Below are 26,087 nucleotides of genomic sequence, written 5' to 3' on the forward strand. Positions count from 1 at the left end.
ATAATTTTTAAAATATTACTCTGTACAACATTTCTAATTTTAACGGGAAATTTACCATCTTTACAGAAACTACCATTAATAACGTTTTTACTTCGGATACTGGTATTATTGACAATTGTGAAAATTCAAATATTTTTTGTAAAAATGCCATAACCAACAAATTTACAAATCAATGCGATTTTGCAGAATCTGCCTGGAAACTTACATAACCTAAAAATAAAATTCCCGACTGAACGTGGATACGCGCTATTATCTGCGAAAACGCTACTTTGATAGTAGGTAATTTACGGACCTACTATGAAAGTGGTAAAGTTACATAAAATATTGTTTACAGTGTGTGCTATATTTAATAGGTTAACTCGATCTTAACCTACAAATGAATCTAATTTAACAGAACCTAACGAAATTTTGCTTAACGCAACACAACTTTACATAAGTGTTCCCGTTGTAACACAATAAAATTCATTTCATTGTACTACAGGTGGTTAAAAATTTAGACGCACATTACTCATTTGAAGAAACTTAGAACTGCAAGTAGAATTGACCTCATTTCAATTAACCTGACAATGTTTGTATCAATTAAAATGTAGAACTGTAACTTAAACATGCAAATGAATAAGAGTTTTATTTAAAATTTTTTTCTCGCTGCTTTTCTTAGACTTAAGGGATATATTTATACTATCTTTCGTGTTTACATTTAATCTTGCTTTTTATCGTAATTCAATTGATTTATAGACCTACTTTAGCCGATTTTCTGCCTGCTATAACGTGTCCTTTTTTCTTCGAATGAACGATGCAAAGGGTTACGCTTACGTTTAAGACCTACATTCGTTTCCCTTTTCAACATCCAGCAAAAATCAGCTATCATGACCTCGTCCCATCTACCCTGATATCGTTGTTCCATCACTTTTATGTCTTGATGAAAACGTTTCCCTTGTTCTTCGCTGAAATCACCAACATTTTCTGGAAACTTATCCAAATGGGAATCTAGAAAGTGAAGTTTTAAATTCATCAAGCAGCCTAACTTTATGTATTTTCTTATCATTTTCGCAACAATATTCTCGTAGTCTGGACTTTTTTTGTTACCGAGGAAATTTGCGTTTACTGCTTTACATCTTTCCCAAGCGTCCAATTCAATTTTCGTCATGTGGCTCACGAAATTAGTATCTCTTGTCAATATTCGAATCTGTGGTCCATCAAAGACTCCTTCTTTCAATTTAGCGTCTGAAACATTAGGGAATTTAAGGGATATATACTTAGAGCATTGTCCATCTTTGTCTAACGCCTTGACAAATTGCTTCATGAGCCCACGCTATATGTGGAGGGGTGGTAGTAAAATTTTTTATGGATCAACGAGGCTTTGGTTGATGATATTATGAGAACCAGGTTTGAATGAATCTATTAAAGGTAAATGTTTTTGCAATGATTGGCTCGATCTCTGCTATTCCACAGGCATATAAAGCATGGCTCTCTCGTGAAACCCGATTGTTGGCCTAATATCATAGTTATAATTTTGAGATCACCATTTGCCATTTGTGATTCGTGTAATTAACTTTTTCAAGAAGCATTTTAACATTGTTATATTCTTCTTTGATGACCGTTGAGTGAGCTATAGGGATAGGAGCGTAAGTATTCGTGTTATGCAGTAAAACAGCCCTAATGCTGCGTTTTGACGAATCAATGAAATGTCGCCATTCTTCGCCTTTGTACAGATTTTTCTTCAAGTGGTTCATTAGTCCGTTAGCGTCAGTACAGTACACTAAAGAACAACCCTGGGAGCAGCGAATTTAGTCGTTTACATTTCGTGAAATAATTGAATTCCACACTGCAAGGGGGCTAACCTTGAAATAAAATTTTTCATAAAATTTTGTCCCTTGAAAATGTTATCTGACTGATTTTCGGGGATTCCTTTTCGATTCGCTCAGTTTTTTGTTATAACTCCTAGAAGAGCGAATATGGAAAACAGTTATAGCTTTAAAAAAAAATTTTTACTATTATGATTCATTTAATATTGTAAATTTACTTAGGATTTTCCAGCTTGCTAAGGCAAGACTCAATATTTTCCAGCAACTTAAGGCCGGACTTGGGATTGTCCAGTCAATCAAGGAAAGACTTACGATTGCCCATTCAGTTAAGACAAGACTTGGGATTATCCAGCCATGCAAGGATGTACTAATTATTTTCCAGCCAATTAAGGCAAGACTTTAGATTGTCTAGCCAATTATGGCAAGCCTTTGTATTTCCCAGTCAATAAAGGCAAGACTTTTTATCATCCAGCCAGTCAAGACAAGACTTTGAATCGTCCAGACTGGCAAGGCAAGACTTACGATTGCCGAGCCAGCTAGGGCAAGACTTGGGATTGTCCAGCTAAGCAAGGAAGTACTTAATATTTTCCAGTGAATTGAGGCAAGACTATAGATTGCCCATTCAGTTAAGGCAATACTTGAGATTGTCCAGCTGCGCAAGGAAGTACTTATTATTTTCCAGCCAATTAAGGCAAGACTTTAGATTGCCCAGCCAATCAAGGAAAGACTTTAGATTTCCCAGCCAATCAAGGAAAGACTTTGAATTGTCCAGCCAATAAAGGCAAGACTTTGTATCACCCAGCCAGTCAACGGAAGACTATGAATCGATCAGTCAGTCAAGGCAAGACTTTGAATCGTCGAGCCTGTCAAGGCAAGACTTACGATTGCCCATTCAGTGAAGTCAAGACTTGGGATTGTTCACCTACATAAGGAAGTACTTAATATTTTCCAGCCAATTAAGGCAAGACTTTAGATTACCCAGCCAATCAAGGAAAGACTTTAGATGGCCCAGCCAATAAAGGCAAGACTTTGTATCAGCCAGTCAGTCAAGGTGAGACTTTGAATCGCCCAGTCAGTCAAGGCAAGACTTTGAATCGTCCAGCCAGTCAAGGCAAGACTTACGATTGCCCATTCAGTTAAGGCAAGACTTGGGATTGTCCAGCCAGTTAAGGCAAGACTTACGATTGTATGTCCAATGAAAGTAAAACTAATTGCTTGTTTTCTTATGGAAACGTTCGCGCTTCATGTCAGACGATCGTTGAACAGACTTTCGTTTATGACTAGTAGGGTCATTATCATTTCTTTGCAAAGACCAGCAATAGTCGACCATCATTCTTACATTGCATAGACCTTGATAATGTGGCTCTTTTTCGTGAAAGTCTTGATGAAAGCGTTTGCCCATTTCTTTACTAAATGCTCCAACATTTTTTGGGAAATGATCCAAATCAGATTTGAGAAAATGTAATTTCATACGCATCAAACAACCTAATCTTTTAAAATTCTTTAACATACTAGATATAACAGTTCTGCACATTGGATCTCGATTGTTCCCTAAAAATTTCTGTACAACATCTTTGAAACTCAACCATGCATCCTAGTCAATAGATGTCATGGTTTTGATAAAGTCATCATCTTTGATAAGTTTTCTTATATCAGGCCCAACAAAAATACCTTCCTTAATTTTGGCATCACTTAAATGCTTTCACAAATTGCTTTATTAACCCTTGTTTTATATGGAGTGGTGGCATTAATACTTTCTTTCTGGCAACAAGACTTTCATAAACAACATTATACTGACCAACTGTCCACTCTAATCTGTCTGGCCATTTCTCCGTTAACCAATGTTTATCCCTTGCACCACTGTCCCAAAGGCAAAGAAAACAAGGGTATTTAATGTTTTCTGATTGTAAACCTATTATAAGATTTATCATTTTGAAGTCAAGACAAATAAGCCAATTATGGACATTGTATTTTATTTTTATCAGGAGTAATTGGAAAGTATCTTAAGATTCTTTCAGTGTAGTTGAGTGACCTACTGGAATTGCAGCGTACTTATTTCCATTATGTAATAGTACTGCTTTCAGACTTTTTGTGGACGAATCTATGAAAAGATGCTAATCTTCTGGCGGATATAAGTTTATTTTATATAAATTAATGAGTTCTTCGATATCATTACAGTACACATTCTCGCTGTCTATTGAAAAATACTTGATAAACTTTTCTTCTCTATTTCTGTAAACAGTTACGCTAGAGCCAGGTAACAATAGTTTCCTCTCTTTGATTCTTGAAACGCAAAGTTTAGCTTTATCTTTTAAAAGATCAAGATCACGTATAAAATCGTTTAATCCGTCTTGGTAAAAAAATTTAGGACTTTCATCAGCTGATTCTTCCGCAGAAGAATCTTCAGTTGCATGGGTCGCTGGGCTCACGCCAAACAGGTGGTTGAATAACATTCTGCGTCTTGGTACTTTCATCTTCCCAATTTGACAAATTTAATCTACAAGCATGACAACTTGAGGTTGGTACCCACGGTTTATCCAAATTTTTCATTTAACTTCCATAACAGTTGAAGTATGACGTTTGTATAGAATCATTAATTGATCGACGGTATTTCTCCGTTTCATACTTTCCACAAACGTGACAAAACGTATTAACTTTTTTAGCGCAAGGAGTTCTTGAACTCATTTTTTTTTCTTATAATGATTAGTAACGAGGAAATTCTAAAACTCACTATATACAAAAATCACGATCTACACGAAATGTAACCGCTAGACAGATTTCAAATACAAAAAGAATTTTATTACCTACGCATCCAACCGCTGGCTTTCCACTCAAACGTGATATCTAACACGGAAAGATTTATAGCAAAAAACGAATTTCATTACCTACGCATAACACGTCATAAAAGCGTCGCCTGCTCAGTGAGCCAGCTAGGGATCGAAGACTGTCTGCGCCGTAGAACGGCGCGCACATACAGCAAATGTGAACATTATAATGCACATAGAGTGCGCAGTAGCATTCCGCGCAGTCCGTCTCCTTTTGTTATATCAATGTGCGAAGTTTGGTTCCAAACGACTGCACGCTTTTTTGTTGGTATTTTGTGCGGGAACTTTTGTTCTTTTTTAAAGCCCTAAATTGTGGCCGCCATATTGGATCTCCTAGGGGTTATAACAAAAAACTGACACCGGCAATATAAAGGGCATCCTCGAAAGCCCGTGTGATAATATTTTTAAGAGAAAATATCGTACTGTCAGCAGTAGAGAATGCGTTGTATAAATTTGAACACCTCAGCGTTAATGGGTTAAAACGCTAAAATAAAAAATTTCAAATTACAATATGTTGGTGAAAAATAAAGATATGCTAATAAATCCAAGTAGGTTTGAAAGGGGAAGATTAGTACTTTCAAATTCCATATTAGCTTTTATGGTAGTAATTTGTCGGCTTGTGTAATTTCATTCCAAAACAGATGAATTTTTAATTGAAAACGGTCAATTTTCAAGCAAAAAAAAAAACAAATTTCGAATCAAATAGTTCATTTTTTAATGTTGATTTTTGTCAGCCCAAAAACAATCATATTCTCAACAATCAGTTGAATTATCAATAAAAAAAAATAATTTTTGACGTCAAATATAAATTTTAGACCATAAATGAAACAGTTAAATTTTTAATTTAGAAAATCAGTTTTGAAGAAGAACAAAAACAATCGCATTTACAGCAAAATAGTTAAATTTTTAAACACAGAAGTAAATGCACAAACAGCAAGAATCATATTCTAATAACAAGATGAATTTTCTACCAATGAAATCAATTTTCTCTAAAAACGACGAATTTTGAAGCATACAGGAAAGCAATTTTCAACTTCAGAAATTAATTTCAATCTGAAAAATAAGTATTTAACCAAAAATAGAATAGTTAAAATGGATTTTTCAACAAAATAGTTTAATTTTCAACTAAAAAAGATACCTTTTTAACCAAAACAGGAACAGTTACATTTTCAGTTAAAAAAAAATAGAATTAACAACAAAATCGTTAAATTTTCACCAAAGAAATGAATGTACAAACATTAAGAATAATATTCTTATAAAAAAGACAAATATTCAACAAAATACATGAATTTTCTACCACACAGTTGAATTTTCTAATAAAAAGGCAGTGTTTAAAAAAAGTTTAATTTCCAGCCAAAAATGGAATAGTTATATTTTCAGTAAAAATATGATTATTAACCGAAAAAAGACGTTATGACAAAATATTACAATTTTTAACGAGAACAAAATTAATTTTCAACGAAATAGTGAAATTTACAACCCAAGAACTGAATTTATAATAAAATAGATACATTTTCAAACGAGAAGAATAATTTCGAATCCATCAAGGAGATTTTTCAACCACATAGTTGAATTTCCAACTAAAAATGATATATTTTTAACAAAAAATGGAACAGTAAAATTTTTAGTTCCAAAGCAATTTTCAACCAAAAAGGCTTTTTAAGTCCAGCAAGAAAAAAAATATCAACTATTTTTTAATTGGTGTGTCAAAATGAAGTAATTTAACAGAATTGATTATTTTTTTGCAAAACCGTATAATTTTCAAACATAATATATGAATGTCTAACAGGAAAGTTCATTTTAAACCAAAACCAAAAATTTCCAACACAAAAAGATGAAATCTCATTAATCTTCAATAAAAAAGAATTAGCCTTCCTTATTTGTTTATATTAATGATTCAGTCCGCATTTGAGGGGAATAGCGATAATAATTGTTTTAAATAAATATTGAAATTCATTGTTATGTTGTCGACTAATGTAGTGAAATCGTTTTTTGTCGATAAAATGATGATTTTTGATCTATTTATTTAAACTTTTTTCACAGAAAGAGAATACACATTTTGGTTAAAAATTATTTTTTTTTGTATTTTATTCTTGTGTTAAAATTCAATTTTTTCCACTGAAACCCTGAGCCTAAAATGGAATTTTCAATTGAAAAGTTGTTTTTTTTTCAGTTGAAAGTTCATCTTTTGGGAAGAAACTTTTCCTTCTTGTTTGAAAACTGATGTTTTTGGTAAAAAATAATTATGATTTTGTTAAAAATTATTTTTTTTTCAGCTGAAAATTAAACTATTCACTTCCTGGCTGAAAAATTCATTTTAGTTAACACATACAACTATCTGGTTCAATTTTTTTCGTAAATTAATCATTTTTAAATTATTTTTTTGATTGAAAATGTTACGATGCCATTCATGGTTGAAAATTTATTTATTTTGTAGATACAACGTTTTTTTGCAAGTAAATTTGTTTGAAACTACGTCTTTTTTAAGAAAAATATTTGTTTGAAAATTACTTCTTTATTCATAATGTGTTCCCTAAGGGTTTACATGACGTCCATTCCTTACAATCTTTCCGTTCATATCTAAATTTTTCTTACAATCTTATCCTTTCTACATATACAATTATTTACAACTATTAACATAAAGTCTTATATCTAGTTTCTTATTTCTATTTCCAGAAAAGCGCAATTTAGGGCTTATTAGCAAACGAGCAAGCGATCGAACGAAAGCGAGAGTGCAACGGAGAGAAAGAGCATGAGCACGAAAACGCATCTTGGTTTACTTAACTTTGACCTTACCATTACTTACAATTTTTACGCTTCTAATCTAAGCGACTTCCGTTTCCCTTTTCTTTCACTTTTTTATACCTCCATTTACCTTTTTTCACGTGCGTTCTTTCATTCTCTCTCATTCGCTCCTCTAGCGCCCTCCAACTTGTTCATCCATTCTTCTCCTAATCCATCTTCCCCTAGCATCTTAACCACATTTTCTTGCCAGCTTCCTTTATCTTCCATTTCTCTCCTACATCCTTCCCATACACGCTCCCATGTTTTCTCCTCCCATTCACATATTCTACACTTTCTGTTCTCTTCTTAATCCCAGTACTTCCTCTCCCTTACCTAATTTCCTAATCTAAATCTTGCTATTCTGGTTCACCTTCTCTCTCCCCAACCCTTTTCTAAATACTTTGGCACACCTTCCTTTTTTATCATCTTATAACTTTTATTGTACTTTGATTCCTCAATCGCCCCCCATCTTTCTATTGATTGTCTTTCCCTCTCCCTTTTTTCCAATTCCATCAATTTTTCCATCTTCTATTTCTCTATCATTAAAGAACTCTCTCCTCTCTTCTTCCCATCTCGTTAATTCGATCGCCCTCCCTCTCCTCTCTTCTACCTCCATCAAACACTTTCCCGCTCTAATACTCAACTTTTCTCTTTGCGCTTCTTCTCTCACCTTATATCCTGGTGTCCTCTAGTCAGACCCTAGTATCCACCTTATATACCGTTCTTGTAAACTTTCCATTTCCTTCCTTTCTTTCCATCCCCATATCTCTGCTCTATAACCTAATAACGGTCATACCAGCGTATCAAATAACCACATTCTCCTTCTCCAATTTTTTAAACATTCTTTTACCTATTCCCCATATCTATTTCATTACCCATGCTTTTTTTTATCCTTTCTCTTATATGAGCTGTATGATTTCCATTTGTTTGCAAGATATATCCCAAATATTTAAACTCTTTTACTTCTTCTAACTTTATTCCCTTCCATCTCCCTATCCATTCTTTCTTCCTTCCCCCACCTTTTCTAAACCTCATTATGTTTGTCTTTCCTACACTTACATTCAACTTTTTCCCATCTAAGTATTTCTTTAATCCTGTAATTAATGCCGCCATCCCTTCTTCATCCTCTGTCATCAACACTATGTCGTCTGCATATGCCAGTGTATATATCTTTTCCTTTCCTATCTTAACTTCTCCCCAACCCTTTCTCCTCATTTCTTCTTCGAAGTCTGATATTGATAAATTAAATAAAAGTGGGGTCAGAGGACATCCTTGTCTCACACCTTTACCTTGCTTTTTGTCTCTCTGAAAATTTCTGATACTCTCTTTATTAATCCCTCTATTATCTCCTTTTTTATCATGACCTTTTTCTATTTCTCCTCGGTCTAATGAGTCAAACGCCGCCTTCAAGTCCACGAACATTGCTATCATTGCCCCTTTTCCTCTTTTAATTCTCTTATTTATTAGATAGTTCAGAACATACATGTTGTCCATTACCCCCATTCCTTTTCTAAACCCTGTCTGATTCGGTGACTCGATCTTTTTTTTCTTCAACTTCTATCTTCAATCTCTCCGACAAAATAGTTACATATACTTTATACAGTGTTGGCATCAACATCACCCCGCTATAATCTTTAACCTCCTCTCCTTTGCCTTTCTTTACTATTGGTATAACTACTCCTTTTTCCATAACTCTGACCACCCCTCTTCTCTCCATACTCTATTACACATTATACATGCCCATTCCTCTAGTTCCACCCCTCCATTTTTCCATACTTCGTTTAGAATCTCATCTATACCACGTCCCTTTCCATCCTTCATTATTCCTAAAACCTTAAATATTTCCTCCCTTGAACTGTCCTCTTCCTCATCTCTTTCTCTACCATATTTTCCTCCCTTTATAACTTTTCTCTCTACCCCTCCTAGCAAATCCAAAAAATATTTCTTCCAGTCTATCATTTCAATATCTTGGTTTACTCTTTTTCTTCTTTTTATTTCTCTATCTACCACCTTCCATACATCTTCTTCTGTCCTATCCTTCTCCGCCTATTCCTCAAACCTTTTATTCTCTTCCTCTTTCTTTTGATAACACAACTCAGTGTACTCTTTCTTTTTTTCCCTATATTCTTCCCCATTACTTCTTTCTTTTCTCCACTTTTTTAATTCCTTTCTGACCTCCTTTTTTTCTCTTTGCATTTCCTCACCCCACCAACTTCTATTCCCACCTTTACTAACTTCATTTTTTTTGTGCACTCTAAACCTATTTTTATTTCTCCTATCATTTTTCTCATCTCCTCGTCCACATTTCCCTCTCCCATTTTGATATTTTTCATTTTTTTTCTAAACTGTTCTCTTCCTTCCTTTGACCGATACTCTTTTCCTGCAATTTTTACCTTTGCTTCCTTTTACTCATATTTCTATTGTTTTTTTGTCCCTCTAATGTCACTATTAAGGGAAAGTGATCCGAATCAATATATTCACCTACCTCTAGTTTCTCAACCTTCTCTCTTACCTCATCATCCACTATCACATAATTAACTACCATTCCCCTTTCACTTCCTGAGCGTGTATATTCTCCTTTTTCATCCCCTTCTATATTTCCGTTTAAGATATACCATCCCAACTCCTCCAAGCTCTTCAACAACTTTTTTCTCTCCCCATTTAGTACCTTATCTTTGGATCTTCTTTCTCTCTCTTCTCCCCATTCCTTTCCTCCTCTGTATCCTGTTCTCGCATTGAAATCCCCACCTATTATCACCCTAATCTCTTCTTTATTTTCTTTAATCATTTCTTTAATCTCCTCTGCTTTCTTCAGCTTATCACCGTTCACATAAATCCCCACTACCTTCCACTTCTCTCCTCCCATCATTGCCTCTTCTACTATTAATCCTTCTTTTTGTTCTTTCCTGTCTTTCTTATATTTCCCTGTTATACATTCATTCCTTACTCCCATCACCATTCCTCCCATTGCTCTGCCACATCTCCATCATTGTGACTACATCCCATTTTGTCAAATTTCTCATAAACTCCCTATCCTTTCTCTCCAATCCTGCTATATTCCAGTAACAAATCGTCCATTTTTCCCTACTTTCGTTTCTCATCTTTTTTTCCTTTTAGGTATTTCTTATTTTCCTATCTCCCGTTCCTTCCTCTTCTACTTTCCCTGAACCTCATTGCTTACTATCTATTCCCTTTCTTCATCTCAATCCCACCATACTGCTTCTACCTTTATTCTCCCATACTTAACCCATGTTCTCTTTACCTTTTTCTTTCCTCTTCCGCTATTTTCCTTAATTTATACTGCATCTTCCTTTCTAATCATGTCAAATCATGCTCTATTCTCTCTGGACTACCATATAATAACCTCTTCTTTGTCACCACCTCCCTCTTTTGATCCTATTTCTTTAGTTTCACCAGTACCATTATCTCACCTCTTCGCTTTTCCCTTCCTACATTTCGCATTTCCTTTATCTCTACCTTAGCATCAATCCTTTTTGGTACTTCGTCCACCCCTTCCTTCAGCTTCTTCCCTTCTAATCTTTTACCATTTATCACTATGTTTCTTCATAAATATTTGAGTCTTGGGACATTTTTTTCTTTTCATCGGCGTTAACAATTGAATCATCATAAATTTAACTGAAACCTTGTTTTTTTCAAGCCAAGAAATTAGTCTGTCGCAACTTCCCTAGCTCCCACCACTGATTCCGGATACCCTTTTGAGGTTAGGATTCTTTTGGGTCTGGTTTGTTTGGGTTAAGTTACTTTTTGGTGAGATATTTCAAGGGTTAGGATTTTTTTGGGCTAGGCTGCGTCCAGGTTAAATTTCTTTTTAATGAGATTATGTATGGGTTAATTATCTTTCGAGTTTGGTCACTTTTGAGTTAGGTTTCTTTTTGGTTACGTAACTTGAGGGTTGAGTTTTTTGGTTAGGTTTCTTTTCAGTATGATTTCTTTTGAATTAGGTATTCTTTTTCAATAGGTTACGTTATTCGAAAACTCTTGATCTCAAAAAATTACTTTCTAAAACTTCGACTCACTTTCCCAAACTTCACGGAAAGCCACGTAATTTAACGAAACTTTCCGCAACTTTGATCTGTAAGGCATATAATAGTATATTGAATTACTTTTTAAAATGTTGAGAAAAATTCGATTTGAAGACATTTCAGAAAACTGATCAAATATTCCTGGATTTTTTACAAATTTTTTTAAAATTCCTAAAAATCTTTGAATGCGACTCGAATTTTTCCTAATGTTTTGCAATATTCTATAAAATAAAACAATTTCTTTAAAATCTCGTAAAATCTTTCCTGACACATACGATATATTTAAAAATCTTTTTGTTCAATTATCTTAAAAATCTTATAATACTTATGTTTATATAAGTTTAAAAACAAACTGGCAATACTTATTTTCTTGCTTTCAATTCTCACAATTTAATTCCAACTAGAAATAAAGCGTTAAAAATTTCTAACATATAAATAGTTATTCGAAATATTCACGTTATGTAATTATTAATATCATTTTTTATTTTTTATGTTAGTGAAAAATTGTTTTAAATTGGTGAATTGCAAGTACTACTTACGTAAGGTAACTTCCATATTTGTATGACTACAAAAATATTGAAAATCCTTTTGTGTTAAAAAAATGGTCTTATTTATTTAAGATAATGCTTCATGTTAAAACCCCTTTCTTGCCAAAAAGAAATGTTACGGTCTGTGTTACATTGCGTGGGAGGGGGCATTTTAATAACTAATTAACATATTTTTCAATTTATACTGCCCTGGGGTCAAACATGGTACAAAAAAACGCCGTAAAATTTTGAATAAAAACTGTTGTTTATACATTAATTTAAAAAATGAACAATACTTATAAATTTATAAAATTTCCAAAATATTATTTAAATATGATACACATTGACTTTTATTAAGAATATTCTTTGAAATAGTTAGTAATTTCTTTAAATCTACCATTATTTACCATCTTTGGCCTTAGGATATAGATTTGACGAATGAAATGATAGAAATATCTCCATTAGTTAGTAAAAGATTATGAAGACTTTTGCCTCCGAAATGATACCAAAAACTTTTTAAAATGTTAACAAACGGACTACAGATTTGGCTTTAAGCTTTTCTACCAATTAGAGAAATCGATATTTCTTTTATCTTTTTCTAGGATCTGATTTTTTCCCGAAACAAAAAGCAGATTAAAAACGCTTAAAAAATAGAAATAAGAAAGGTAAAAAATGCATGCAATTTTTTTTGTTGTTGAAAAAACCGCACATTTTTTAATAAAACTCCTTTCCACACCACCCACGGAAGAAAATTTTTACAAAATTTTTATTAAATAATAAATATTTGATCTTTTGAACTCAAATGGAAATGTTAATTTTTTTCATTAATTATGATAGTTTAATTGACGTCAGTTATCGTACTTGACATCTGAGGAATCCCTTTTTCGCAAACAAGAAGTATTACAGTTCTTCCCTTATCGACTTTCTTTATTTTTTATTTACTTATTGCACACACACACACACACATATAACGTCCTGTCACGGTCGCCAATCGGATCGGTTTTGATTTTACTCTAGAACCAAACCGAAGGGCCTATGACAAAACCACCGAACGCGTCGTCGGGTTGCGGATAGAGGGTCCCTCTACCAAGGGTTTCTGCTGAATATGGTTACAAAAATAAATAGACAGTCGCGGACAATTATCCAGGGGTGGTCCCGAAGGAATTAACCCCCAAGCGGAGGTGTGAAAACCGCGCCGAAAGCTGAATGGCACCTGGGTGTGGTGTCTAGAACGGTGACTAGTGCGGTTCAAAACAACAGAACGCGCAGGGCTCCCGACAATGTGTCGTCCAACAATGCCGACCAATCTAGAGCTGGGGGAGCCAATGAAAATGGATTAAATGCGATAAATTGGCGGAATCTCGGAACCTTTAGGTGGACGGAGCGACTGAATCACGACTTGCTAGAGTGCTACGATGTGAGTGTGGCGCCTGAACGGGGTTACATGGCACGGCTGCATGCTCTCTGGTGCGAGAATCACCCGGAGCTATCGCACTTTTCACAGCAGCGTCTGCGAAACCATGCCGAACTACTCCGAAAAAGGTGCTATGTAAGCGGAACGCCTACTATAAAACAGCTAGAATAAGCCGGTAACAGAGAAAGAGAGGTGACACTAGGACAAACCGCTGGCAGGCATCCAATAGAGGAAGAGCGATGATTTATGACCCGGAGAAACATCAACACCAAGGTTTCTCTCAAGCCTAAAGATCTGGCTGAAATGGATCACGAGCTTCGTGGACATTTTTACAAAGAATCTAATCTCTGGGCTATCAATTGTGTGTATAATACAGCGAGAGCTTTGGCCGATGCGAACCGTAAAACAAAAGTAGTCATTGACTACATCACATCTGGCAGCATATTGTTAAGAGAATACGGATACTATATGACGCTAAGAGAAGTCTAGAGCGGAGGGAAAGGTGGGTCAGAGAAAATCAACAGTTTTCCTCTGACCCATCTCGACTCTTCCAAGACTCTCCAGTTACTGTCGACCACACGCCCAAACGAGAGGAGGTCGAAGTATTTTGGAGAGAAGTCTACGAAGTGAAACATAGACTGGACGAAGTCTCAGAAAATATAAATAGCTTCAATAAACTGTGTGATGGCCTCATAACACCTGATGCAGAATGCCCACCCATCACAAGCGAGGAGGTGAAAAAAAGTATTAAGAGAGATGAAGAACTTGTTAAGGATTTAAATTTATCTCTTATTAAACGATATAAAAACACTAAGCGGGTAGCGAGGATATTTTGCAAAAGCTCTACGCATGCGTGAATGGCGTCAAAGAGCGTGTAAAAGGGACAAAGGATGAGCGGAGTCAGTCGATCGATAGGATCTGAGGCGAACGAACGTTTTGAGCGAAGACGAGCGATGAGAGCGTTACACGTGCGATCTACTTGCGTTCCGGTCGATTACGGGTTCTTTAAACTCGTACTATTGTTTTCTTATTGAAATCCTTTCGAGAAATGTTAACTGTTCATTCAAATAAACTATACTTTCATATTATTGGAAAGTGATCTGTTATTATAAATAATAGAGAGCTCATCCAATCCCACAGACTTTCATTATCTCTAAAATTTTACTTTAACAAACTATTCCGCACCGGGTCCAAGTTGTATCAAAACCTTCCGGTGGAAGAAGTTTCCTTCAACCCATCAGCATTTAACCGGTATTTTCACCTCATATTTAAAGTCAGAAGAGCCGATTCCGAAGTGATCGGTGGAACGGTGCACAATACTCCTGCCGAAAATAGGCACCTTAGCTGACCCAAAAAATTACAGGCCAATCACTTGTCTGAACACACTGTATAAGATATTCACAGCTATCCTAAATGATGGGATTGTTCGGGCAATTGAACCTGTGCGACAAGAAATGTATGAACAAAGAGACTCAAAGAAAGGCGTAGCGGGATGTCGGCAGAACCTGCTCATCGATAGATGTGTCCGCAAATTGTTAGGTGAATAGAGAGATTGACACCGCTTTGGAAAACCAGATTTACTATCTTATCTGGGAAAAATCGTGTGATAACTAACAAGGTCACCTTTCAGAGAGGTGTCTTTCAGGGTGTCACCATAAGCCCATTCCTCTTTTGCCTTACATTATTGCCACTATCTCTAGCACTTCACCATTCCGACGGGTACTTGTGGGGCTAACCTGCAGATCGAAAGTACAAGGTCACTTATGTATTTTACTTGGACGATCTTTAGATCTATGCTAAAAACAAAGAGCAACTGCATCTAGCACTAGGGATTTTCAAACATATACTAATGAAATTGGAATGGCACTTGGGTTAGACAAATGCGCCAAGGTTTATTTGAGGCAAGAAAAACTTTATGGTATCCCTGAAGATCCTGAGCTCGTTGATAGACGTGCTATACGACACCTTTGCGCTGGAGAGACTTATACATACCTGGGCGTGTCACAGAGCCGCATTCAGGACGTGACATCTATAAAGGAAGCAGATACAAACGTCTCATCCGGCAGATTTGGTCTTACAAACTGTCGGCGAGGAACAAAGTGTCTGCAATGAACATGCTTGCCGTCCCGGTATTACTCTATTCATTTGAAGTAATTCCATGGACGAAGAATGAGCTCAGATCAATTGATATCGGAACCAGAAAAGTGATACACATGAACAAAATCATGCATCTTAAGTCTTCTCTTCTGCGACTGTACATCTCAGGTAAAGACCCCATTGGGTACCAATTCGGTTCCCTTTTAAAAATCTCGAACAAAACAGCAAAATCAACTTTTAAATTTTGAAATTCGGATTCTACGTTAAAATTCCCTAAAAAGGTCACGGAATAATCGCAGTAGTTTTTTTGCAACGGTAAAAAGTTAAAAAAAAATATATATAAGACGTATAACGCCTGTTGACTGCTACACTTCAAACACATGGCCTGTAAGTAGCAGTCAACAGGCGATATACGTCTTATATTTTTTTAAACTTTTTGCCTTTGCAAAAAAAAAACTATTGCGATTATTCCGTGACCTTCTGTAGGGAATTTTAACGTAGAATCTGAACTTCAACCATTTAAAAGATGATTTTGCTGTTTTTTGAGTTTTTCAAAAAGGAACAAAATGGGTAACCAATGGGGTCTTTACAGGTACTTTCTAGAGGCTCCATTCTGTTCCTTCGGTCCGCCAGGGGGATCAGTCAATTTTGTGTGACCTAACGTTTGCTTTCCTTAAATCGCCCGGATTGAAGTCTGGTACGGAGGGTTTCATTTTGGCATGCCAAGACGGTGTGATTTCCACCTTAACATTCCATCGCCACATTTTGAGCCAAGACATTCACGATGATAGCTGCAGGGCATGCCATGCATACCCCGAGCATTTAGCTCACATACTATCTAGTTGTCCAGCTCATGCGAAAACGACTTACATCCAAAGGCACAATGCGGCACTAAGAGTGCTTTATTGCCATCTCTGTCACTCTTACGGCATAACCCTGATTGCCGAGAATGGGAAGTTCCGAATAAACTGGAACTTTATATTCTCGACAATTGTTTCTGTTGCACACTCGAGGCCAGACATGGTTCTTCTTGACTTCAAGAAGCAAACCATATTCGTTATCGAATTTTCGGCACCCGCTGACAAAAACATCATAGCCAAGGAGAGTGAAAAGAAAGAGAGATATAGCGACCTCACAAGGGAGTTGCTACGATTGTACCCGGAATATTCTGTTAAACTAGTCGTCCTTATCATCGCCGCTCTTGGAGGTGCCAAGCTTTCACTCGTTAATAGTCTGAATAGCATCCCTGCGTGTCAACAATATGCGAAAACACTTGCGGGTAAAATGCAGAAGGCGGTAGTCCTTGGATCACTCCCTGTTCTCAGCGTGCACGAAACTTTTGCCGGATCGTCGTATTGATTCCGTTACAGACTGTAACCACCTATCACACAGTCATGAGTCGTAGTTATGGCTGAAATTTTACCGCGATTTCGCTGGGAGCGAATGCAATTTTTCAAATTAGCACCCGCTCCCGGCAAAATCCTGCGGTTGTTCTTATAACAAATTTTTAATATATAAAGGGTGGACACGCTGGGGCTTACATACATGGCGAACTTGATGCTACCCGAATTGCACAACAGCAGGGAAGAAGCCATTGTACAGGGGTATTTTCATATTTCGCGCCTTTAAAGTTGCATTCGGATCGGCCCTTCGGTCAAATCCGTGCATCTTCATATCAATTTCATCATAGTCCTATGGTTGCGTTCGAAACTTCAAATGGCTAAAAGTGTCAAAACAATATAGGTTATGTTGCGTAGTAATGGCAAATAATAAAAGTGTGTAATTAATAATGAAGTGAGACATGTGAGCTGAGAAGTAAACGTCAGTTTTTTTCTGTGCCAATAACATTATGGAATGTCTACTGAGTGACAAATACTATAAAATAGTAATAATATTCTGCGCTTACAGTGGGCGAAGATTTAATTGTGTTTAATGCTTGTTTGCGACAGAAAAGCTATGTTTTGAATATATAGGATATGTTTTAAATAAATTAAATAAAATATTACTTGCATAAACTTTAAATTGATATTACCTACATTTACTTACAGCGATTAGGACAAGCACCTGAATCTGAACATAACCTCGAAATAATGACAGATCGGTCCGGCCTATTTATTATACTTTAGATTGATTATGCTTCACCAAAGAAATGTTTTATGGTTTTGTATGTTTATCATTGACAGTGCCGGTAGTTATAATTTAAATAATAATTACTTATTGTCAATTTAACAATCATTACTTTATAATCAGTTTAAGGCCATGTGACGAGTATAACAGCTGATCAAGTCAGCCAAAAGATCAATATTTTTTCACCCATATTAAAAATAAAAGTTCAAATAACGCGGAAATTTTTTTCGGAAAATGTTAATAAATATTAACTGGATCGTTTGTAGCCTTGCAAAGAGTTGAAGGAAGAAAAAAGTTTATTTATGCAAATAATGATTATCGACGGACACATTTAGTTTTTACAGCAGAAGTTTGAGTTTTAACTTTCTCTGAGGGTAATCATGCAATCTGTTTTGCCCACAGACCCCTAGAAGTTCAAAGTTGTCTACTCGCCGCCCTAGTGCTGCTTTGACACAGCTTATACCAGACTAATACGTGTGTCAGACCAAATATAGTATGTTTATTTGCATTTTAAGTGCAAACATTAGTTTTTACATTATTTGTGCATAATGTTCGTGAGCTATTTTGGTCGTTTTGCCCCTCTTTGATCAATATAAACCTCATAACTAGCCCATTGACAACATTGCAAATTGCTTGCAGGGTCTGACGACAGCACGGTCGGTATTTCTCCAAAATCATTATTAAAAAAAAACTTTTTTCACTATTCTAACTATTTAGGACCAGAGACACATTCTTGCATGCCTTCTATTTATCGTGGCAAATTTTTAACACCATATCTCATTCCGTGTGAACGTAAGTTGGGAAAGAAAACTTCCACTGGCATTTTCTATAAAAAAAAATGGTTTCAAAATTTCCACCGGAACAAAGCAGAGACATCGACATTATTACCTCCTCTTTCATTTCCCAAACTTTCAGAGCGATACCTCATTTCGTTTAGACGTAAGTTGGGAAAAAAAATTGAAGACCAGGTTTGGTCACGTGACCCTCTCGTCACATAATGTGTTTCAATAAACATTGTTGAAAAATCTTTATCTCTGGACCTGATCACAAGACGAGGGATTGATCAGCCTAAAATTAATATTCTGAGGATAGGAGTGTATCAGTAATAAATCTAGATGAGAAATTTTAGGCCGATATTTTCATTCCAATTTATTTTTAATTATTCTATTTTCGAACTTGCTATATCTGGATCTGATTTCCAAACTGGCGTTTGATCAGCCCCTAAAATCAATTTTAAGTAATTTCGATGTTATCTGTGAACAAAAAAAATCTCGAAGCAATTCAACAAGTCCAAATTTTAATTATTAAAGTTTTTAGGAATTTATTTTATTTTCGAAAATGTTTTCTCTAGATCTCATCTCAAAATTCCGTTTAATCAACTACTGAAATAAATTAAAGACTCGCTGAGGATAGGAGCGTAACAGTACTAAATCTAGAAGAGAAATTTTAAACAGAAATTTTCATTCAAATTTTTTTAAAAATTATTTTATTTTCGAAATTGATACACCTAGATCTGATTTCCAAACTGGCATTTGATCAGCCCCTAAAATCAATTTTATGTCAATTTGATGATATCAGTGTATCAAAAAAAAATCTCGAAGTAATTTGTCTAGCCGGGATTTTAATTAATAAAGTTTTTAGATATCTTTTGTTTTTGAAAATGTTTTCTCTGAACCTTATCGCAAAATTTCGTGTCTTCATTTCTAAAATCATAATTTAAAGTTAAATCAGGCCTCAAACAAATATATTGAAATAACATTTCGAGTAGCTTTGAATCATACTCAAACATTTTTATTTTTTGGTAAGATACCAATAATGTATGAATTTTATTTTTAGACCTGATAAAATAGATAATTATATAATAATTTCTAAAAAAATTGGAATAAAAATTTCGACCCAAAATTTCGCTTCTACATTTCTTTCCGATACACTGCTATCCTCAGCGATTCCCTAATTTATTTCAATAGTTGATCAAACCAAATTTTCAGCAGATCCAGATATAGCAAGTTCGAAAATAGAATAATTAAACAACAAAAAATTGAAATGAAAATATCGGCCTAAAATGTCTCGTCTAGATTTAATACTAATACAATTTTATCACCAACGAGTCTTTAATTTATTTTAGTAGTTGATCAAACCAAATTTTGGGATCAGGTTCAGAGATCATTTTTTAAAAACGTCGTAAAATTGATTTTAGGAGCTGATGAAATGCCAGTTTGGAAATCAGATGCAGATATAGCAATTTCGAAAATACAATAATTTTTTAAAAATTGGAATAAAAAATGACGTTTACTTCTCATTTCACATGTCTCACTTCATTATTTATTACACACTTCTATTATTTGCCATTACTACGCAACACAACCTATATTGTTTTGACACTTTTAGCCATTTGAAGTTTCGAACGCAACCATGGGACTATGATGAAGTTGATATGAAGATGCACGGATTTGATCGAAGGGCCGATCCGAATGCAACTTTAAAAGCGCAAAATATGAAAATACCCCTGTACAATGGCTTCTTTCCTGCTGTTGTGCAATTCGGGTAACATCAAGTTCGCCATGTATGTAAGCTCCAGCGTCCACCCTTTATATATTATGCTTTAACCAATTTTATATGTACTATGAATAGAAAAATTTAATTGCATGAAACTTATTTCAAGTGAAAAATTCCAAGGCACATATTTTTTACCCTCGACAAAATTTTTAGGTTGTTCATTTTTTTCAATAATTGGAAAAAGTACATTTTTTAAAATAAAAAAATGTCCTTTCTTCACTTCAACTCGTGCTAACTTAGCTCATTTTCAGAATTTTTAGATTCTATTAATACTAATTCAACTACGCATCTACATTTTCTGAAAAATATATATCAAAGAAAAACTTAAATACTTTAATGAACATAGATACTGTAAAGTTTGTGTTGTAGACAATGTAATAAACATCAAGTTCAACCTTCAAGCGCTTCGTTTCTCAAGCAAATGTTAAGAAATGGAAAACCTCTAGTGAGAAAGTTGCAGATTAAGGTTGAAATAAGTTTTTGTTTAAATTTTAACTCAATTGAATTAATTATTCGAAGAGTATGAATTTTTGAAATAGCAAGTGGCAATAGTCACGCTGCCTTTTATGCATGTGCATGTAAAAGGGAATTTTACTTAAAAATTTATCGTCTTTTTTAACAAACAACTAAAATGAATTTTTTATATTTGTTATTTTTTAAGTGTCTTTAATCTGCTTCATTTCCAGGGAAAAATCATATACTGGAAAGCGATAAAAGAAATATCTATTTCTCCAACAGGTCCAAAAGGTTAAAGCCTGTACAACCGTTTGTTAACATTAAAAAAAAATTTGGTAATATTTAATTTTTCTAATATTATCTAATATGGAAAAATTGCAAAAGTATAAAAAATATTTTACACACTTTTAAAAAATTGTAGGAATCAATAAAAAATGTATAGTGATCTCTTTTTAATTTTATCTTAGAATTCCTCGCAAAACAATCGTTTAAAACGTTTCCCTGAACTTTCTTTCAGTCTCTTGACGGCGTGGACGCCCTGCAAAATTCAGTGAAAATTCAGTTTACCGAAAAACTCCTAATAGCTAGTTAGCCACTGAAAGCGAATCATCCGGTTGGGCGAGATCGGGTTCGTCCTCGTGCATTTTCAGCTTCGAACGAGGATTGTCTCCGAGAGCGTAACAGAGCCGATTCACCGACAAGCGACGTTTGTCCAATTTTTACTGCCAAGTTTTTCTGTTCCCCTTTCTTACGGCCTAAGCACCGTTGTCTACTTCTTACAGCCAATATTCCATTGCTACTTTTTACAGCCGTGAAATTATATTCATTTTTTGTAAGCACTTTTCTATAGCTGCTTCTTACTCACCAACGAGATATTTTAACTTTTTATTGTCAGCCGCTCAATTGATCTTTTCTAGTTGAAAATTTATATATTTTTTCGTTAAAAGTTCATGCTTTTTTTATTAAAATAATCTTCGTGTTTCAAAAAGAATCTGTTTTGTTTGAAAATAATTTATTTTGTCTTTTTGAAAATTCTAACATTTTGTTGAAAAGTAATTTTTTGATTGAAAAATTTAACTGTGCCATTATCGGTTAAAAATGTATTTTTTTAATTTAAAAATTTATTGTTTTTTTGTGTCAAAATTGACCTTTCTCATTTAAAAATTAACCTTTTTTGGTAGAAATGTATTCTTCTTGTTTAAAGTTCATCTATTTTAATTAGGAATTCATTTCGTTAATTAAAATCCACCTTTTTAATCAAATTTCTTTTCTGTTCATATGATATGATTTGTTTAGATAAAGATTAAACATTCCATTTTCCGTTAAAACTTTATCATCTTAGTAAAAAATTCAATTATATGGTAAAAATATTTTCCTCTTCGCAACAAATTTAATGATTCTATGGTAACTCAGGATTTTAAAACCAGAATAAATTTCAGGAGCAGCTGAATAGATCGTCATTCGTGAAGTCGGGTGAGCTCGGTTCATGTTCGCGCATTTTCGGCTTTACAAGAGGCTGGTATTCGCAGCAGCAAAGTGGGGGAATCTTCTCCCTTCATTCTTGTGTCTTTTTACTTCCCGGCTAATTCTTAGGTCGTTTTTGCTCTCGCGTCTTTTTACTTCTGTTTTCCACAACTTTTTTTTAGTTCGCGTTCGCTCTGAGCGTGTCATATATTGTACATTGATTAATCACTCAGTCGAATATTTAACCAGTATTATTATTATTATTATTACCTATTGTACTATGCTTTCTCATGTTTAAAACCCCGCTGAAACAAAGGTCTCTCAACCTCACATTGTATGCGAATTAAAAATTTTGTCTTTTACTAATGTGGGCCTAAAATCATTGTATGAAGAAACATTAGGCCAGATGAGAGGAAAACTGCAGAAAAGCACCTTCCAAGTTTAGCCGGGTTTTCAAATTTGAATAAATCAGTGTGTCTCGGGCGAAGCGCGCGTATGAGCTTCTGTTATATGAAAGATAAATATAGGACCACTTCTCTGGCCCCAACACCCACGCAAATTGAACTTGTTTGCAGTCAAATATTTAGTACAGAATTTGTTCAAATTTGTACAACCAAAATTAGAATTTGTACATCACTGGAAGTACCTGATTTTTCATAAAAACACTGGCGGGGCCAGTGAAACGTTTCGCTGGCCCCGGCATGGGGTTTTTCGTACGGAGGGTCGTTTGTAGGGGTTAAAGTTGGTTGTACAAATTTGAACAAATTAAGATGCAAATAATGCACCCATATAAAGTGGATTTTGGGTAATGTCGGGACTAGCGGTACGTTTCGTTAGATCCGAAATGAAGTTTGCTCAACAGGGGCTTGTTTTTTAGGGGTTGAAGTTTGTTGCACAAATTTGAACAAATTAAAGCGAAAATAATGCAACCATATAAAGTCGATTTTGGATAATGTCGGGGCCAGTGAAACGTTTCGCTGTCCCCGCCATGGTGTTTTCCGTATAGAGGGTAGTTTTTGGGGTTTGAAGTTGTTTGCATAAATTTGAAAAATTAAGACGAAAATAGTGCACTCACATAAAGTCAATTTTGGATAATGTTGGGGCCAGCGTAACGTTTCGCTGACCCTGCCAGTGTTTTTGTGAGCAATCAGGTACTTCCGGTGATGCACAAATTCTAATTTTGGTTGTACAAATTTTAGCAAATTCTGCACTAAATATTTGGCCGAAAAAAGTTAAATTTGCGTGGGTCGTGGGGCCAGCGAAATGGTCCTGAAAAATATCTTTGATTATATTACTTTAAAATATTTTTATTAAATAGGCAGAATTCAGAGCCAAATTTTATTATAATGATAGACAATTATTTGAAGTTTAAAAAAGTGACATAACCAGCAAATAGATGTTTTAAATTATTCATGAGTATACTCATCTAAGATATACTGAAAGAACTTTATTTTATTTTATTTCATTTTGCTTTGCTTAGCTTAGCTTTGCTTTACTTTACTTCACTTTTTTTTCTTTTTATAGAAGGGAAAATCTTGCATAAGACACCCATACTATCAATTGTCCACAGGCGTGTGGGCAAATCTTAGTATGGGTAGTGTCAGATTCTTACTGACTAAAATCCCTTCTCCCGCCAACGCATGTCCTCGGAACCACTTTTCGCATTATTTCAAGGACATGGGGATAAGGCCAATGCGCCGTGCTTCGGCGACCTTTCGTTATATGCTCACTTGAACGTCTTTTTCTACCTTTACCACTCCAAAGGGTCATCATGCTGGTAGCTCTCATACCATGCAGCGCAGCTCATGCAAAGAAAAAAAAATTTTATTTTATTTTATTTCCTTTTTTTAATTTTATTTTATTATTATTTATTTAATTATCTTTTTTTTTAATTTTTTTTGCTCACTTTCTTTGTTTGCAGTAGCACCTTCTTTACGTACCTGTCGATACTTTCCCAGTTTCTCTGGCTGCTGGTCATCACTTGTCCCATGTTGTCTGCTGTAGGTAGTGCGCCTAGTTCTACCTTCAGTTCTTCTCTTTCTTTATCCCATCTGTTATACTCAAAAAATGCATGCTGTGCACTGTCTAACTCATTTCTGCGATGTAGGTACTCGCTGAAGTGACCGTGGCCTGACAGGAATTGGGTAAGGTGAAAATTCACCTCCTCATGCTTCCTGGTGACCCACTTCAACAAATCACTTATAATTCTAGCAGTCCACCTGCCTCTCGTTTCTGCCGCTTACTGCTCTTTCTACTTACCCATGGTTACTGCTCTTTCTTCCTTACTTATTTCTTTCCTGGCATCTACTTTTTTTTTCTTCATAAATTCTCTTCCTCTCAGAGGCCAAGAGGTCGATGGGTATTGTTCCTGAAATAAATAGGATTGCGGGTCCAGATACCGACGTGCAAGCACACGCGACCCTTAACGCCCCCTACCTTTGTACTCTCAGCAGTTTTTCTCGGTATTTTTTAACCTTCAGAGCGCCAGCCCAAACCTCCGCTCCGTAGAGCATGATGGAGTGAGTGACGTTCATCAGAATCTTCCTCTTACAGCTTCTGGGTCCAGCTATGTTCGGCATGAGCCTCGATAACATTCCCACCATGGTTTCTGCTTTGTAAGCAGCTTTGCTAATCTGCTGCGAGAATGTCAGTTTCTCGTCAACCCACGTGCCAAGGTATTTCAGCGAGTTTTTTGCCACTACTTCGTGTCCAGCGATGTTCACCAAGAATGGTTTTCTGAAATTTTTTTGTCTGGTTAAGACACTACTTCCGTCTTTTTACTGGCCAGTTGTAGCCCATGAGCTTCTAGCCAATCCTTGACTCTTGTCGCAATGTACGCTATTTTCCATTTAGCCTCTTCCTCCGTTCTGGCTATAATTGTTGCAGCCAAGTCGTCGGCAAAGCCCACCAGTTTGGCATATGCTGGTAGTTGAATCTTTAGCACTCCATCATATACAAAGTTCCAGAGATCCGGTCCAAGAACCGATCCCTGAGCAACTCCGGCTGTCACTTTGAGGGAACGCGTACCTTCTGTGGTTTCCTACATCAGACTTCTCTTGCTCAATCAGCTGCTAATGATACGCCGTATATATGCAGGGACTTTGAACCGTCTTTACAAAACGTCAAGAATGTCAGACCACCTAACGGTGTTAAAGGCATTCCTGACGTCAAATATTATCATTATACAGACCCTCCTCGATCTGTGGATTCCGCTCCATGCTGCGTCGGTCTCTTGTAACGCTTCAAGTATCGCTCAAACCGTCGATCTTCCCTCCCGGAAACCATGCTGGTTCTCAGCCAAGCCCCCTGCTGCCTCAATTGCCGTTCTTAGCCTGGCACGTATGAGTTGCTCAAAGAGTTTGCCCATAGCATCCAGCATGCAGAGCGGCCTGTAAGAGGACGGTGTGATGGGTGGGCCCTTTCCTTTATCAAGAAGGACTAACCTTTGTTTTTTCCATCGTGTACAAAAAACTCCCGTTTCCAGGCAAGTATTATACATATTTAAAAAAACATATGGGTACTCCTTTTCCAGTACTTTTACAACCTCCGGCGGGATACCATCAGGACCAGGCGCCTTTCCGTTTGCAATCTTGGCTGTGGCCCTCCACAGCTGCTCCTCAGTGAAGAGAGGAATTGAACCGCTGGCGACCAAAAGGGGACACGGCCGGATTCAGCCTGAGAAGTATTGTCCTGAGTGTCAATTTTAAAAATCTTTCTAATTTCAATTTTAAAGAATGATACTTGCAGAGAATTTCAAGGCGCATCTTTTTTTTCTCTTACCAAAATTTATAAGTTTTGTAGTTTTTGAGATAATTGGTAAAAAGTGGATTTTTTGAAAACGAAAAATTCCAATCTTTTTTCACTTCAACTCGCGCTAATTTAGCTAATTTTCATCATTTCCCGATTTCCCCAATACAATGTACGTGTTTAAGTCTACTGAAACTATCTAAGAAAGAAAAATGAGAATATTGTAATAAACACAAAAGTTA

The 26,087-nt window shown here is 35.6% G+C and overlaps 1 protein-coding gene across 1 annotated transcript; it reads right to left on the reverse strand.

The window, feature by feature from the left end:
- Positions 1-1,883: 1,883 nt before the first annotated feature.
- On the reverse strand, positions 1,884-24,701 carry LOC117171115. Its single transcript, XM_033358168.1, has 4 exons — positions 24,573-24,701; positions 24,358-24,466; positions 24,039-24,228; positions 1,884-1,941 (listed from the first exon to the last, which is right to left on the reverse strand). Exons 1-4 carry the CDS (start codon positions 24,699-24,701, stop codon positions 1,884-1,886), a joined length of 486 nt encoding a protein of 161 aa, XP_033214059.1.
- Positions 24,702-26,087: the final 1,386 nt, after the last annotated feature.

This window comes from Belonocnema kinseyi, chromosome 4 (assembly GCF_010883055.1).
Source record: "Belonocnema kinseyi isolate 2016_QV_RU_SX_M_011 chromosome 4, B_treatae_v1, whole genome shotgun sequence".
Classification (NCBI taxonomy): Eukaryota; Metazoa; Arthropoda; class Insecta; order Hymenoptera; family Cynipidae; genus Belonocnema; species Belonocnema kinseyi.

Excerpts from the sequence above, each read along its gene's own strand:
- LOC117171115 (XM_033358168.1), bottom strand. The coding sequence starts at position 24,701 with ATGGTGGGAATGTTATCGAGGCTCATGCCGAACATAGCTGGACCCAGA. Across the intron at positions 24,467-24,572 it reads TTTGGGCTGGCGCTCTGAAG|GAACAATACCCATCGACCTC; the intron begins GTTAAAAAATAC and ends TATTTATTTCAG. Across the intron at positions 1,942-24,038 it reads AACTGGGAAAGTATCGACAG|GAGTTATAACAAAAAACTGA; the intron begins GTACGTAAAGAA and ends TCGCTCTTCTAG.